At 43.6% G+C, this 17,773-nt stretch overlaps 1 protein-coding gene across 2 annotated transcripts in view; it reads left to right on the top strand.

The window, feature by feature from the left end:
* itpr3 (inositol 1,4,5-trisphosphate receptor, type 3) overlaps positions 1-17,773 on the top strand; it is a 77,309-nt gene that overhangs the window by 34,507 nt on the left and 25,029 nt on the right. For both annotated transcript variants that reach the window (XM_061259231.1, XM_061259230.1), the window contains exons 21-34: positions 350-494; positions 1,750-1,946; positions 2,507-2,627; positions 3,502-3,556; positions 6,304-6,469; positions 7,608-7,778; positions 8,616-8,690; positions 10,423-10,548; positions 11,356-11,478; positions 12,010-12,210; positions 12,845-13,096; positions 15,608-15,733; positions 15,873-15,998; positions 17,233-17,356. In XM_061259231.1, coding sequence (XP_061115215.1) covers positions 350-494; positions 1,750-1,946; positions 2,507-2,627; positions 3,502-3,556; positions 6,304-6,469; positions 7,608-7,778; positions 8,616-8,690; positions 10,423-10,548; positions 11,356-11,478; positions 12,010-12,210; positions 12,845-13,096; positions 15,608-15,733; positions 15,873-15,998; positions 17,233-17,356 — 2,008 coding nt within the window. The remainder of the gene's footprint in view (positions 1-349; positions 495-1,749; positions 1,947-2,506; positions 2,628-3,501; positions 3,557-6,303; positions 6,470-7,607; positions 7,779-8,615; positions 8,691-10,422; positions 10,549-11,355; positions 11,479-12,009; positions 12,211-12,844; positions 13,097-15,607; positions 15,734-15,872; positions 15,999-17,232; positions 17,357-17,773) is intronic.

The following is a 17,773-nucleotide window of genomic DNA, read 5'->3' as shown; positions in this document are numbered from 1 at the left end:
GAGTGATGGGGAGACATTGGTCATGTGGTCTGCACGCACTACTAGCCAATCAGATGCCTCCCTCTTAGCATAGCATAGAGCCCTGTCCTCAAGGGCTGAGAACTGCTGATTTTCCGCCCTCCCTTTATCTGGCAGTCAGGTGTGAGGACCGTCTGGCCAATCGGTAGCAATAACTGTTCAGTTAATTACCTGGGTGGAAAGAAAACCCGGGCCGGATTTGGATTTGAGGGCCCAATTAGAGAGTCCTTGGCATAGAGCATCTAAAGGGAAAGTTTACACACTTCCTCTTCACTGGAATGAGTGAGATGTTCAGTCCGGTGACTTTTCTCTTTTCTCCCTGGCCTTCAAGGTGGTGAGCTTGGCCAGGCACCTCATCTATTTCGGATTCTACAGCTTCTTTGAGTTGCTGAGGCTGACGCGCACCCTATTGGGCATCATCGACTGCGTGCCCAGCCCCATGCAGATCAACCCGCTGTTTCAGGACGACGGCAGCGGTGAGTGGGTGGAGGAGGGTGGGGGAGGGGTCCTGAGGTACGTCAGCTAACGTTTGCAAACATATTCAAACTTTTTTCTGTTTGCCACGAATGTTAGCTACGGTTAGCTAGCATATTCAAACTTCTGTTTGCCACGAATGTTAGCGAACGTTAGCTAACTATTTTAAATGGTAGTTTTAAGAAATGGCTGCCAACAGGTAAGACGCAGAGAGAACAAAAGTTGACAATTATTTGGCTGTTATAATACACTTTAATCAATATAATATTTGTTGTTACCTTAAACAAATAAATCATAGATATGCAATGAATCAGCTAGCTGGCATTGTTAAATCTAAGTCGCATCCAACTGTATTCAAAATGTGTTGGTGGTAAACTAAATGGAATGTTCATTTGAAATTGTTCAACAGTAACTGTTTGCTGCAGACACAGTTCAGCGTGAACATTCGCCATCTTGAACGCACGTCAGGTTTCTAGCCTATTCCAAGGAGTGAAAAAGTGAAAAAGCATATAGAGAAGGAACAAGCTGTATTGTGATGAAGAGACAGAGGAGAAAGAAACTCAGAAACAGATTCAGAGAATAAGAACAGGCCTTTACAGTGTTCCCATTTTAGGAGCATTTGCTCCTGAAGATTGAAGATTAACTAGAAAAATAATTTAGGAGCACATGTACTAATCGGGACGCATTAGCGTGCTCCCAAGTTTTTCAATGTACAAGCAGTGGGGTCCAAAAGTCTGAGACTTCATTGAAAATCTTGAGATTTTTTTTCCCATTTAATCCGGGAAATAGACATAAGGTTTTAGGATTTTGAAAAAATTTAAACAAATTAAAGTCAAAGCTTTGCAAGAACAATTGCTGCACAATCCACAATCGCCTGACCTCAACCGAATTGAACAATTATGGGGGCATTTGAAGACTGACGAAAGCCAAGCATTCAGTAACAAAATGCTCTTTGAAACATTGTCAAATAATGCAGGGATAACAATTTTGCACAATTTTGTGGAGTCCATGCCAGCTTGAGCAAAGGTGGACATACCACATACATTTCATTCAAATTGTTATGCTGATAATATAATTAGGAATGAAAACATTTGTATTATATTAGAAAAGAATGCAAAATAGAAGCATTTTCACTAGTCACAGACTTTTGGACACCACTGTATACTCCCTGGAAAAAAATGTTAGCATAGCATTAGCCCTGGAAAGGGAGGATAAGACGGACAGAGGGAGTCGGACTGAAGCGTTTCCCCCCTCCAGGGAAGAACATGAAGCGCTCCATCCACGGGGTGGGGCAGATGATGTCCACCATGGTGCTGAGCCGGAAGCAGTCTCTGTTTGTGGGCGCGGGGCGGTCCGGCCTCAGCACTGAGGCTCAGGGCCGCGGCAAGGACAGCATCGACAACCAGGACGTCACCGTCATGGACACCAAGCTGAAGATCCTGGAGATACTGCAGGTCAGTCGTGACGGTGAAAACATGGCGGGCCCACATAACTGCCTGGACAGCAGTTTATCCTGGAGGTTTTTCTGTGCTTCCGTCCCTGTAAATGCCTAAAACATACTGTACAGCCGGGGTCATCAACCCTGCTCCTACCATCTTGTAGGTTTTCACTCCAACCCTAAGTTGGCCCAACTGATTCTACCAATAAGCAGCTTGATGAGTTCTCTAGCTGTTGAATGAGGTGAACAGTGTTAGGGTTGGAGTGAAAATCTACAGGTGGGTAGATCTCCAGGAACAGGGTTGGTGACCCCCCCCCCCCCCCCCCCCACACACACACACATGATTCTGCCTCTACATATCTCCTGTGACGAAGATGTGAGGCCCTTTATACTTTTAACCAAACATCACAGATCTCAGTGGATTTCCAGAACTGGGTTTAATTTGCGAGGCTACTGCTTCACTGCCGTCTTCCCAACATTAAACCCACGCTGAAGAAATCATGCTACATTCCAGTAATGATTTCTGAGAGCATTTTGAGTTATCCCACCCGCCCATTCGTTCTCTCCCATGAACAGTTCATCCTCAACGTGCGTCTGGACTACCGGCTTTCCTTCCTGCTCTCCGTCTTCAAGAAGGAGTTTGTGGAGGTGTACCCCATGGCGGAAGCTGATGCCAGCATGGCCACGGAGCAAGCAGGTACTCAGCGGCGCTGGGGCTCCTCACCAAGGGTCCTTCACCCTGGACAGTGGTGTAGTGGTTAGCGCCTAGCACCGTTGTCTCACAAGAAGGAGAATCTGGGTTTGAATCCCGGCCGGCTATATCCTCCCTGCATGGAGATTGCATGTTTTCCCCGTGTTTGTGTCGGTTTACCCCGGGTACTCTGGTTTCCTCCCACATACCTCGCAGGTTAGGACTCCATTGACCAAAGCACTGGAGTCGGTCACTGTGGCTGCCCACTGCTCCTAAGTAGCAAGGATGGGTCAAATACGGAGGACAAATTATCCCACGGGTTTCAATAAAGTGTATCTTAACGCTCTCACCTTACGGTAAAGGCTGCAGTAACTGCCTAAAAGCTTTTTTGTGCTTTTTATACTACTTTGCTTCTGCATGACAGGAAATCAAAAGTTTTTAGTGAAAGTGAAAGTAAAAAGGTTTTTTTGTGTGTGCATTTACTGTTGTATATGCACTTTTTAGATTTGCATATCCCAGTGCTTTGCTTCTATCACTGAGTATATCAAGTCTTCACATTTGCCCGTATTTTGTGTAAATTCAATTTCTGCCCCAGTGTGTTTCTCTATCTTTAATGATCTCACTAAATTATCTGAAAAGATATTTAAGAACCTTACCAGACCAGTCAGCCCTCTTTATAGAGACCACAGTTGTTAGAATTGGGTGTTTATTCATTTGTTTATTATTAACTGAGTTTATTTAATGTAAATCATATCTTTCCTATCCAGGAATTCTGATTTATGTATACTAATTTGGATTTTCCCTTGTCCCTACCAGTCTCCCTAACTCCTAACCCTAACCTTTAATCCTAACTGATTAACTGTCCTCTGTTCCTGCCCAGCAACTCTGAATTTACAGCGGATCGGAGAACAGGCAGAGGCCATGTTTGGAGTGGGGTAGGTGACAATTTCAACAAATAAATTTGTGTTGTCTGCAGTCTCCTGTAAGTGTGTATGTGTGTGTGTGTGTGTGTGTGTGTGCAACGGTTCACCGGTTCAGTTTTGGTGACATTTTTGGAAAGAAGCAAAAAAAGTACTGTTGCCAGTGAAATTTTCATTTATTTGACAAAATGTTTTAGTAAAAATGGTTTATCATAAATGTAATCGAGTCACTATCAGAAGCTTGCGAACAAACAGATTTTTCCAGGTTTTAAAAGAATATGTTTTTCCACTGGAAAATTAATTGCAGTATGGTGCTTCAGCTATAGTGTAAGCTCCACTCACAATTTATCCTTCAGTGAAAGCTATGTGAGTTAACAGATCTTAGCTTCTGTATTGTATGACATGAAATGACCAAAAAATGGCCAATATATGTACATTTACATTGCAAAAAAAAAATGTTGTGTGTCTATTTGAAAACATAGCTAAACATACAATGAATTCCAATTTTTGAAGGAAGTCAACTGAACCGAAAGAAACCAATAGTGCAAACCAAACTGTGGGTGAAACCTTTTTTTTTTTACACAAACTGTGTTTCCGCTTGTATGTATTTGTTGTTTGTGTCTGTGTTCCTACAAGTACAAGCTAACCTGCTTGTACAAGTTGTGTGTTGCATGCCTGTGTTGTTTGCATGCCTGTGCATGTGTGTCGAGGAAGAGTGTCTGTGTGTGCAAAGAACAAACAGAACATAGAAATAATGGCAATTCTGTTCTTTACTGTTTACTATTAATTCACCTCTTCTTTTGTAAAGCTTTGCAAAAAGGTGAATGTGAGTATGTGTCTGTAGTGCTGTGTGTGTGTATATAATGTTGTGGGTAGGGATATGTATCGTTAGGATTTTATTGATACCGATACCAATACCGATACTCCTTATCGGTGCCGGTATTTATCGATACTCTTATCGATACCACGGCGTGTAATTTAGTGTATTAAATGAAGACGTTACAAGACGTTTTTTATTACCACAAGGGGGGTAACACCAGCAACATCATTAAACAACTTACAGCACCTGCCTTTTAAGCCCTTAGCAAGTCAACATGTGCAGTGCGAGGTATGTCAAAAAAACGAGCAGGCAGCTCCATACAGCCTTAAAGGTAATTGTCAATGTTATAATGCTTCAACAGAACAGAAGCTCAACTTAAAATTACAAATGCTTCTCAGAAAAAAAAACCTTGGGAGATGACCAAAGCCCTTGCCTACATGTTCAACCCCACAGACACATACATGTAAACAGAACAGTGTAGGGGACAGTGACGTCACGCTACACACTCGGATAAAATGGCGCTGGGCATGTTTTAAAAAAGGGTAATTTAATTACTTATTTTTAATCCAGCTTTACTGGCAGTCTTAAACCTTAAACCTTTGGGAATCAATCGAGTAAATTATGCCAACTTAATCTGGTATTTCACTTCCCCTTTAATGATTCATACACTCACCGTGACTTGATGAAGAAGCACTGTTGGAGTCTGCCTGCACAGAGGAGGGCACGGTGTTGTTAGCGTCTGCCGGGTTGCTAACTTTAGATGCGTTGTTTAGGCAGTCAAACACGCCGCACTCCTTTAGCTTTATGCTATGGGTAGACTGCAAGTGTTTCATGATTTTGCTGGTGTTACCCCCCTTTGACGCAACTACTTTCTTGCATATATTGCATTGAGCCGAGGATTCATTGAGTTTGATGTAGTGAGCCTATACCTTGGAGCGCTTAGCTCTTACGGCCGATATATTGACTACTAGAGAAAACAACGGGGTGCTGTGTCATAACCTGTCGACGGCGGCAGTGTCATAATTACGCGACGGTTAGGTAGACTCTTAAAAAATACCGTACAGTATTGTTTGTCCAGAATCTTTAGCGGTACTCTGGTACCGACCAATTAGGAACCGGTACCAAAAAATACCAGCTCTCGGTACACATCCCTAGTTGTGGGTGAGTGTCTGTAGTGCTGTGTGTGTGTATATAGTGTGGTGGATGAGTGTCTGTAGTGCTGTGGCTGTGTGTTTGTAGTGCTGTGTGTGTGTGTCTGTCTGAAGTGCTGTGTGCCTGTGTCTGTAGTGCTTTGGCTGTTTGTTTGTAGTGCTGTGTGTGTGTGTCTGTCTGTAGTGCTGTGTGCCTGTGTCTGTAGTGCTTTGGCTGTTTGTTTGTAGTGCTGTGTGTGTGTGTCTGTCTGTAGTGCTGTGTGCCTGTGTCTGTAGTGCTGTGGCTGTGTGTTTGTAGTGCTGTGTGTGTGTGGCTGTCTGTAGTGCTGTGTGCCTGTGTCTGTAGTGCTGTGGATGTGTGTCTGTAGTGCTGTGTGTGTCTATAGGACTGTGTGTGTGTCTGTAGTGCTGTGGGTGTCAGTAATGTTGGGTGTGTGTGTGTAGTGCGTGCGTGTGTGTGTCTGTAGTGCTGTGGGTGTCAGTAATGTTGGGTGTGTGTGTGTAGTGCGTGCGTGTGTGTGTCTGTAGTGCTGTGGGAGTGTGTCTGTAGTACTGTGTGCCTGTGTCTGTAGTGCTGTGTGTGTGTCTGTAGTGCTGTGGGAGTGTGTCTGTAGTACTGTGTGCCTGTGTCTGTAGGGCTGTGCCTGTGTCTGTAGTTCTGTGGGTCTGTATCTGTAGTGCTGTGCCTGTGTCTGTAGTGCTGTGTGCCTGTGTCTGTAGTGCTGTGCCTGTGTCTGTAGTTCTGTGGGTCTATGTTTGTAGTGGTGCTGACCCCATGTCATTATGCACAGGAAGGGTAACAGCATTCTGGAAGTGGATGATGAGGGGGGGCGTATGTTCCTACGTGTGCTGGTCCACCTCATCATGCATGACTACCCCCCGCTGATTTCTGGGGCTCTTCACCTGCTCTTCAAACATTTCAGCCAGAGGCAAGAGGTCCTCCATACCTTCAAACAGGTATTGTGGCACACCTGTCAAAGGGCAACAGGCTTCCAGAACACATACACTTCACCAAGGTAACACCATTACAGCAGGGCTCCTCAGCTTCTCCCTGGGAGCCAGATTCTTTTTAAAAATTCTAATATTTTACACATACTATTTATTAATGTAAGACAGGTCAGGAGCTTCGGTTAATGTTCACATCAACCATCAGAATGGGGAATTTTTTTTATTTAAGTGACTTTGACTGTAGAATGATTGTTGGCACCAGACTGGGTGGTTTGAGTATCTCAGAAACCGCTGATCTCTTGGGATTTTCACACACAACAATCTCTAGAGTTTGCAGAGAATGTTGCAGAAAACAAAAAACATCCAGTGAGCATCAGTTCTGTGGGCAGAAATGCCTTGTTAATGAGAAAGGTCAGAGGAGAAGGGCCAGGCTGGGAAAAGCTGACAGGACAGTAACACAAAAACAACCACACATTACAACAGTGGTATGCAGAAGAGCATCTCCAAACACACAACGCATCAAACCTCTAAGTGGATGGTGTACAGCAGCAGAAGACTTAATGAGTCTTATGAATACCTAATAAAGTGCTCACTGAGTGCATTTACTTTGTATTATTATTATCATACCAGATTCTGCCTTCTTCCAAAACAAGTTTAAAAAAATAAATACAAATGCCTCCTGACCCCTCTAACACAGGTTTTAGTACAGGTGAATTTCACCCAGCTTTCTGTCCCCAACGCATCATCACTGATTTGAAAGATGTTTCCATCACCCTTTATCGTTCCTTCTATTTATCAGTACCCCAACCTTTCCACCAAGTGCAAAAACTGATTTTCTTTCAGATTTCAGGCAATTCACTTTGGTTTACTTAAGGTTTACCTCATAAGACATTAAAAAAGCTGACTAATTACTTCATTGGTTCATACCTCAGTGTCCATTACAAGAACGTGAATGGAACAAAGGATTATCCAGTTTCAACCACAAATCCAAGTTCCCCATAAATGACCCAGTCACTTATTCAAGAAAACCCTGATCATTTATAAGAACTTGTACAAACACATGTAGATATTAAGGAATATTTTCATCAACTTTGTGTGTTATTGATATGAAATAATTGTATTTACAGTGACTGTTTTTCCCATTCAGGTCCAGCTGTTGATCTCAGCTCAGGACGTGGACAACTATAAGCTGATCAAGAGTAACCTGGACCGCCTGCGCACCATGGTGGAGAAGTCCGAGCTGTGGGTGGAGAAGAAGGGCAGCTCTGGCGGAGGGGAGGGCAAGAAGGACAAGAAGGACAAGAAGGAGAAGGCAGAGGTGAGGCACTGATGTCTCTCATTAACCTCGGTTTGGGTGGCCTGTAGCGTAGTGGTTAAGGTACAGGACTGGGATGCGCAAAGTCGGTGGTTCTAGCCACAATAAGATCCGCACAGCTGTTGGGCCCTTGAGCAAGGCCCTTAACCCTGCATTGCTCCAGGAGAGTCTAATCAACAAATCAACTGTACGTCGCTGTGTATCTGACATCTGCCAAATGCCATTAGTGTAATGTAATGTAATGTAATGGTTGTCTCAAAGATTTTCAAGCCAACATTTGGCTTTGCTTGTTTTTAATATTTCAAGAAACCCCACAAGCTCAATTACTGATTCTGCTGAGAGGTGCTGTACCCTAAGCAATCCAAAAGTACAGGGTAACATTTTACAGTGTGAATTGGCATTAACTAATGTAGTTGTTAATTAACTACTGAGAAATTAATCTGTACAGCTTTGTTAATGTTCATTTCTACATTAATTAATTAATTCATGTTAACAACTACATTACTTAAGGCCAATTCATATTGGAATAAACAGTTAATGTATTTGTTAATGGTTAACCAATTATATTTACATGTGATGGTTTGCTAATGTATATTAATGTAACTAATACATGAGTTAGTAATGAACAAATACATTATCTAATGAAAATGTAATGCTTAATTAGTGCATTAGTTAATGCCAATTCATGTATTATTGTAAAGTGTGACCAGGACTGGTCATATGATGGCAAAAGCCCTCACAATGCAATACAACTGTCTGAAATTGGATTTTTCTTTTTCAACAAATGCAGAAGTCTCCTTAAGAAAATACAGTTATCCTGTTGTGGTTTTTCTGCTCTAGCCTGCATCTGAAGAACCAACTCCAAAGAAGGAGAAGGCAGAGAAGCACAATGAAAACTACCAAATAGTGAAAGAGGTCAGTGCATGTGCATTAGGATCTGTATTAGGCTGTTATTTCAGCACTGCAGGAGAGACCTGTGCCATTTCTACAGTCTTTAGTCAACAGCGTCTTCATAACATGCCAGTTACTGAAAGGATTTGCCGTTTAGCTGTGTAATTCCCTATGACTGTTGGACATATAAGGATATTTCTTTCTTTGTGCAGTCGCCCCTAAATACCCAGAATGTGACTGCAAGCCTGTTATCTTTGGCTAATTTAAGCAATGATTGACACTCCAGGGGTTGGAAATTGTGCACTGAGTCATCCTAAACCCAAAGCCTGAAATATAAAATTGTGACAACACATGCATATATAGTAATGACGCCAAATTAAATATTCACTGATTATATAGTATATAAACTTTCAGAATGAAAACCTGATAAACCAGACACTTTGCACTCTTACGATGTCTGAATATACACCAGGGGTGTCAAACTCAAGTCCTGGAGGGCTGCAGTTCTGCTGGGGTTTATGCGTTCTTCTCAGTCAGTAGGCAGTTTTAAAATGTCTTAGTTTGTGTGTGGATTCTTTAGTCAATGCCTGATATGAGCAAAGGGCTGAAGTGCTGAAACACATTAGCAACTGCTGTGGCCCTTCAAGAGTGGATGTGGATTAGATAAGATGACCACTGCTTTTGGTTACAGACTGCTTCAGTTTTGTTGTGGCTAATTTTAACATTTTGTAACTGCTTTCATCTGGAGCCAGTTGCACCAGCTGGATGTAAAAAAGTTGGTCTCAACTGTTAAGTCAGTCGTAGCTACAACATATGTTGTGTTCAGTATTTACATCCAGTGTAGACAATGCCTGTTCATGTTGATGCAGTGCATCACGTGAATTTTGCTAAGCAGTGCATCTTGCTTTGCTAGAATACTGCTACTGCTAGAAAGCGCCAACCGCTATCTATCTAGTTATTTATTTGTTTGTTCATTTTTTTATTTATAATTGCACGGTTTTCTTGAAAAGTCGATCGTTGCATTGTATGGTCTGGTATTTGTAAATAACAGACCACTGCGATAGGCAACAGAAGCAGCTCTGAACAGAATTGAAAGGACTATTTTTTAGCAGAAGATTGTAGGCTAATAAAATCATCTTAAATCAATATTTTATGTCAAACTATCTTTCATAATGTAATTTGCCATGTCATAAGTGGGATAATCCACTCCAAGGTGGTCTGCTATCGAAAAAAATTACCTCTGCTTTGCATGGGGGAAATTGGTGGGGACTATCCCATACTAATACACCCTGGATCTGGCTCTGATACAGGGATTGAATAAGATGTGCAGCTCCAGGGTGTGCATGAGGACTGTGCTCTGTTGTAGATCCTAGAGTGTTTGAATAAGATGTGCAGCTCCAGGGTGTGCATGAGGACTGTGCTCTGTTGTAGACCCTAGAGTGTTTGAATAAGATGTGCAGCTCCAGGGTGTGCATGAGGGCTGTGCTCTGTTGTAGATCCTAGAGTGTTTGAATAAGATGTGCAGCTCCAGGGTGTGCATGAGGACTGTGCTCTGTTGTAGATCCTAGAGTGTTTGAATAAGATGTGCAGCTCCAGGGTGTGCATGAGGACTGTGCTCTGTTGTAGATCCTAGAGTGTTTGAATAAGATGTGCAGCTCCAGGGTGTGCATGAGGACTGTGCTCTGTTGTAGATCCTAGAGTGTTTGAATAAGATGTGCAGCTCCAGGGTGTGCATGAGGACTGTGCTCTGTTGTAGATCCTAGAGTGTTTGAATAAGATGTGCAGCGGCAGCAGCAGCTTGTTGAAGAAGCAGCAGCGGCTGCTCAAGAACATGGGAGCGCACAAGGTGATGCTGGACCTGCTGCAGGTGTCTTATGACAAGGTAAGGATGGCCAGAGATTCACACTGAATGCTCAGAGACTCGTGCTGAACGCTCAAAGACTATCTCTCTACAGTTGGGTGCAAAGATTTGGGCGCACCTGGTTTAAATGTTTGTTATAATGAATCTGTATGTGATTGAACGTGTAAATGGTACAGTGTTAAACAGGAGACCATTTTTTGCTATTTTTACATCAAGATTGCTTTTTATATACTGTTTATAAATGATATAAAAAAAGAAAAGGGCCCTGTGCAAAAGTTTGGGACCTCTTTTGGATTATTCTTTGTTGCTTTTTAAGAAGATGCTTACTAAGGCCCAGACCCAGGTGATTTACTCATTAGGGCTTCAATGAGTCAGGTGAGTATAATTCCAGGGCTGAACCCCATGCCTTCTAAAGTATCTAACTGCAGCATTTTAGAATAATGTGCTTTGGACGAACCAAATTTGAACTTTTTGGCCACCAAAGAAGGTATGTTTGGAGAGAAAATGGTGAAACCTTTGTGTACTACCAGGCGAGAATTGAAAGACTCTCAGCTGGCTACAGGAAGCGTTTGAAAGCTGTTATAGTTGCCTGAGGAGGAGTTACAAAGTTCTAACTGACGCAAACTTTTGCACATGGCCTTTTTTCATTTTTATTATTTTGAAACTTATTCATATTGTCTCCGGAAGTCCTGCTGTCAGACTACTTTCAGCAGCCACTGCAAGAATATAGCTTACTACTGACACTTATCAGGGTGATCATCACACATTCTCTCTCTCTCTCCCCCCCCTCCCTTCCTCCCTCTCTCTCTTTCTCTCTATGTCTCTCAGAATGATGCTAAAATGCAGGAGATTATAAAGTACACCCACCATTTCCTGCAGAAGTTCTGCACAGGAAATGCTGAAAACCAGGCCCTCCTCCACAAACACCTGAACCTCTTCCTGAACCCAGGGGTGAGTAGGTGTACTTCGAGAGGTGACACAACAAACGCAGACTGCTCAAAATGCAGGAACATGAGAAGAGGACAATGACAAGAGCAGGTCCTTCAGCCCATCATGGTCCATCAGTTAGCTACAAACCAGAGACTATGCAGCACTGTAGTCACTATCCCACCCTCACTGAAGTGATTGAATGATGCAAGACAGCAGTAAATGGTGATGGCGGTGATCACTAAATCTGTCTCGTGCAGTTTAGTCCCTTTCCCAGCCTTAATTAACTCTTTAAGGAGTGCCATCACCAATTATGTGGTTAGAACCACTTCTTGTTCTGAACATTCTAATGCTGATATAACGATCACATCTGGTAATTGAAAGCAATGGAGTTCTAGAACACTGACTTCAGAAACATTCCAATAAACCATCCAACTCCCATCGGGCTGACCCACTCTATATTCCTGTCATCCCTTGGTGTCCATTTTCCTCCTTCCTCCCCTCTCCCATCTCTGGCCTCTTCTTCATCTCCCCACCCTGCTCCTCCTCATGCAGCTCCTGGAGGCGGAGACGGTGCAGCACGTCTTCAGCAACAACTATCAGCTGTGCACGGAGATCAGCGAGGCCGTGCTGCAGCACTTCATCCACTGCCTGGCCACGCACGGCCGGCACGTGCAGTACCTCAACTTCCTGCACACCATCATCAAGGCCGAGGGGAAGTACGTGAAGAAGTGCCAGGATATGATCATGACGGAGGTGAGAGCCCGGTATCCTTTATGGCGGGGATCATCAAATCACGGTCCTCCAGGGCCGAGAAGTGATGCTTTTCCACCCTCCCTTTACCTGGGAGTCAGGGGTGACCACCCTCCCTTTACCTGGGAGTCAGGTGTGTTCACCCTCCCTTTACCTGGGAGTCAGGGGTGACCACCCTCCCTTTACCTGGGAGTCAGGTGTGTTCACCCTCCCTTTACCTGGGAGTCAGGGGTGAAGCCAGTCTGGCTAACCACAAGCACTAATTGTTCAGCCTGGGAGACAAGAAAACCAGGGCTAAATATGGATGTGAGGTCCAGATTTGATGATTATTGCTTTATGGGAAGTCATCTCATACCAATTTTGACCAGCCACATACCAGCTATGACCAACTAAAATTGTTGAGAAAACAGCTTAAACCAGCTTACAACCACAGTTTTTCAGCAGGGCTGTTGCTTCACTATTTTTCTCCAGCAGAGCCATAACTCATGAAAACAGCAAAGAATGAGAACCTCTCATTATCAAACTTATTATTTTCTATCTGTGTGGATGTGACACTATCAGATTATTTTGCAGCAGTTTTACATCAGTATGCATTTGGTATGTAACGATAGTTACCTTCTGCCTCTTTGGGCCCCAGCTGACCAATGCTGGTGAAGATGTGGTGGTCTTCTACAATGATAAGTCCTCCTTTGCCAAAATGCTGGAGCTGATGGCGGAGTCGCGCGAGGGGGTGCAGGAGCACAGCCCTCTGCGTTACCACATCTCTCTGGTGGAGCTGCTGGCAGCCTGCGCCGAGGGGAAGAACGTCTACACTGAGATCAAGTGCACCTCGCTGCTGCCCCTAGAGGATGTGGTGAGAGTCGTCACGCACGAGGACTGCATTACAGAGGTAAACCCCCGTCATCCACCATAACTAGGGACAGTTTCCCCTTGTTTTCTTCATCGGGGCAGGGGTGTAGAGGCAGCTTATAGCCTAGTGTAGAGGCAGCTTATAGCCTGGTGTAGAGGCAGCTTATAGCCTGGTGTAGAGGCAGCTTATAGCCTGGTGTAGAGGCAGCTTATAGCCTAGTGTAGAGGCAGCTTATAGCCTGGTGTAGAGGCAGCTTATAGCCTAATGTAGAGGCAGCTTATAGCCTGGTGTAGAGGCAGCTTATAGCCTGGTGTAGAGGCAGCTTATAGCCTAGTGTAGAGGCAGCTTATAGCCTGGTGTAGAGGCAGCTTATAGCCTGGTGTAGAGGCAGCTTATAGCCTAGTGTAGAGGCAGCTTATAGCCTAATGTAGAGGCAGCTTATAGCCTGGTGTAGAGGCAGTTTATAGCCTAGTGTAGAGGCAGCTTATAGCCTAGTGTAGAGGCCGCTTATAGCCTAGTATAGAGGCAGCTTATAGCCTAGTGTAGAGGCAGCTTATAGCCTAGTGTAGAGGCAGCTTATAGCCTAGTGTAGAGGCAGTTTATAGCCTAGTGTAGAGGCAGTTTATAGCCTAGTGTAGAGGCAGCTTATAGCCTAGTGTAGAGGCAGCTTATAGCCTGGTGTAGAGGCAGCTTATAGCCTAGTGTAGAGGCAGCTTATAGCCTAGTGTAGAGGCAGCTTATAGCCTGGTGTAGAGGCAGTTTATAGCCTAGTGTAGAGGCAGCTTATAGCCTGGTGTAGAGGCAGCTTATAGCCTGGTGTAGAGGCAGCTTATAGCCTGGTGTAGAGGCAGCTTATAGCCTGGTGTAGAGGCAGCTTATAGCCTGGTGTAGAGGCAGCTTATAGCCTGGTGTAGAGGCAGCTTATAGCCTGGTGTAGAGGCAGCTTATAGCCTGGTGTAGAGGCAGCTTATAGCCTGGTGTAGAGGCAGCTTATAGCCTGGTGTAGAGGCAGCTTATCGCCTGGTGTAGAGGCAGCCTATAGTCTGGTGGCTAAGGTGTTTGACTGGGACTGGGAAGATTGGTGGTTCAAGCACCTGTGTAGCCCCACCTTGACCGAGGCCCTTAACCTCCACATTGCTCCAGGGGGGAAATCGCCCCAGCTTTGTCTCATGAACTATAAGTCGCTTTGGATAAAAGTGTCAGCTAAATAACTGTAATGCAATGAGCTTATACTGTGTTCTTGCACGATCCTTCAGTTCCCCGCCAGCTTTAGGTCGTAATAGCTTCTTTGTCAAGTTTCCCATTTCCACCACCTTGGGGCAACACTGACTCAGGTGGTAACAGCAGTCATCAGGCAGTTGGAGGGTTTCTGGTTCGATTCCGCCCTGGGTGTGTCGAAGTGTCCCTGAGCAAGATACATAACCTCTAAATGCTCCTGACGAGCTAGTTTGTGCCTTGCATGGCAGCCAATCACCACTGTGTGTGAGTGCGTGTATGAATGGGTGAATGAGAACCATCAATTGTATAACACTTTGGATAAAGGCGGTATATAAATGCCAACCATTTCCATTTACCTCACAAGTTGATAAAGTAATTGCCACTAATTAAGCACAGATGATGCAATGTTTACACGTGAGACTCTTATGTGTCTATGGGGACCCCTGGAGGATAACCATTTGAAATACAGTTTAAATCCTTACAGGTCACATGGTGGAGCCAAAATGGTGGCCCTAACCAGAATAGATATCTGTGCAAAGCAACCTATTGTCAGCATTGAAATCAGCATTGCATGTTTCAAAATAACCATACTGGGATTTGATTTCCTTCCAATTAATAGATAAAATCAACCTTTTTGTACATTATCCATGAATCACATTGATGGGTGGATCATTGAAATGCTAAAGAGAGCTCACTGAGTTTAGTTTATTTTCGCCATAATATGCCAACTCACATTAAAAACACAAATGTATGTCATTAATAATTTTATTATGACACTTCCAACAGAAGTGGGATGAGATAGCGGGATTAACAGGATGAAATAAGATATACAACCAATTAATTTTGATCAAAACAGATTTTTGCCACATAGGTTAATAATATAAGAAATCCCTAGGAGTGATTGTGTTTTACTTTCCTCATGTTGAAGCTAGAGCGTGACATCCCGTTTTCAACTTTTCATTGAAATTCAGCACTTTCTCTTTCAATCTCGCAGTGCTACCAATGGCTGTGTAAATATTATGATCAATAAAGAACACAAATGTTAGACACCAAAATACAATTGGTTCAAAGAAACAGGAGTAATTATTTTGTTGTGGTTCAAGTCTGGGACATTGCCCCTTGATATTGTGGAAAAACCCCTGCATTTGGCCTTTTTTGCCGTGTAAAACCTCCAGTGTTCTGGTGGTTCTTGTACACCATGTGTCTTTGCCAATGACTGATTCTGTTCGGTCTGTCCACATTCCATTCTTAACTGTGTTAACCTGGAGCATGGTCGAAATTGCATTTGAAGCTTAGGAATGCTTGTTAGCTGATGCTAGGTGTCTTCTGCAGGTGAAGATTGCCTATGTGAATTTTGTGAACCACTGCTATGTGGACACAGAGGTGGAGATGAAAGAGATCTATACCAGCAATCACATCTGGAACATGTTTGAGGACTTTACTGTGGACATGGCCAGGGTAAGTCTATTTATTAAACAGAAATACAAAATAGAATGGAGAGCATGCTCTAAACTTAACCCCAAAAAATGCTAAGACTGGCCCACTCATCTTGAGGCTTGTTCTTCTGACACTGAGAATCGTTCATTTCTCTCCACAGGTGTGTAATAAGCGAGAGAAGCGTTTCTCGGACCCGGTCCTAGAGAAATACGTCATTCACGTGGTGCTCGACACCATCAACGCCTTCTTCAGTTCTCCCTTCTCCGAAAACAGTACCTCTCTACAGGTGAGTATCCTGGTTCTCAGTCAGACTCTGTTTTATTAACATTAATATTAATCCATCCATCCATCCATTATCTTAACCTGCTTATCCTGAATAGGGTCGCAGGGGGGCTGGAGCCTATCCCAGCATACATTGGGCGAAAGGCAGGAATACACCCTGGACAGGTCGCCAGTCCATCGCAGGGCACACACACCATTCACTCACACACTCATACCTATGGACAATTTAGACTCTCCAATCAGCCTAACCTGCATGTCTTTGGACTGTGGGAGGAAACCGGAGTACCCGGAGGAAACCCACGCAGACACGGGAAGAACATGCAAACTCCACACAGAGAGGCCCCGGCCGACCGGGATTCGAACCCAGGACCTCCTTGCTGTGAGGCGGCAGTGCTACCCACTGCACCATCCGTGCCGCCATTAATATTAATATTAATATTAATATTAATATTAAATACAATTCTAAAAGACAAAACAGTAGTATAAATGTATAAAAATACATCACAAAAAGTTTAAAGCAGATCATAAATTGCAAAAGGCAGTTTGGGTCTTAAGAAGGGATTTAAAAGCCATCACTTACTCATTTGCTATTATATTCAAGGGGAGTCAGCAAAGACATGATCTCCTTTAGTTCTTAACCAAGACTCTGGACCAGCTAAAATGTCATTATTTGTAGACCTAAGAGGTCTCTGAGTCTCACATGGGGCTAGCAACTCTACAATATAACTTGGTGCCAGGCCATGTAAGGCCTTGTAAGTGATAGCCACAATGTTAAAATTGATTCTAAAATTCACTGGCAGCCAATGGAGAGCAGCTGATACAGGGGTAATGTGTGACACTTATTTTAGTCCCAGTCAAGAGTCTGGCAGAGGAATTCATCATAGGTTGTGGTCTCAGAATGGATTGCCGGTTGGGGCGTGTAAACAAAGCATAGCAGTAGTCGAACCGCAAGGAAATAAAAGCATGTATTAATTTCTCACTCGCCTCAAAAGATAATGACAAAGGAAAAATGGCAAGTCTAATCAAAGAAGTGTGTAGCAATAGGTGATATAGACAATAGATATATGCCTAATCTGCCCAGTCACCTTTGCAGATGGGGTTTCTGTGGCAGTGCCGTGGCTATAGGCACTGTTGCTACAGTCAGAATTAGGGAGAAGGAGGGTATGATAATGGTGCGTTTCGGCAGAATGCGCAGTCGGGGTAATTCTCTCGCTCTGTTCCTCCCCACCTGTGGCCAGACTCACCACACCATCCTGATTCAGCTCCTGCAGTCCAGTATCCGCCTGCTGGACTGCCCCTGGCTGCAGCTGCTCCAGCAGCGGGGCCTGGTGGAGGCCTGCATTCGAACCCTGGCCACCACAGGTGAGGGACCAACAGGCTTTCTTCTTCTGCTGGCTGCTACGCTTCCACACTCGAAAAACAAACACAAAGTATCTTTGTCTTATATTTAGACTTAATGTCTTATTTCTATTACTTTTTTTTAGCTAAATGAGACAGAAATTTCATTAGTCAAGTAAACAGTAACCTAAAAGAAGCTGATATTTTGTCAAGACTAAAAACGCGGGTTAAGACAGCCATTTTTTTCAGTGCTTGATATTTCCATTAAATTAAATTTTCAGAAGAGCTATTTGAAGTGTTTTTTCTTGATTTTAGGTTGTCGTAAATAGCTACCCATTTTAAAGCTGACAGGTCATTAGAATTCTAAAATATCTGAATCTAAATATCCAAAATATCTCAGCAAAAGGATTAAAAAAAGTATTCTGGTACTATTTTGGGCAT

This window comes from Conger conger, chromosome 10 (genome assembly GCF_963514075.1).
Source record: "Conger conger chromosome 10, fConCon1.1, whole genome shotgun sequence".
Lineage (NCBI taxonomy): Eukaryota > Metazoa > Chordata > Actinopteri > Anguilliformes > Congridae > Conger > Conger conger.
The sequence above is the reverse complement of the archived record's forward strand: the minus strand, read 5'-3'. Positions and strand labels throughout refer to the sequence as shown.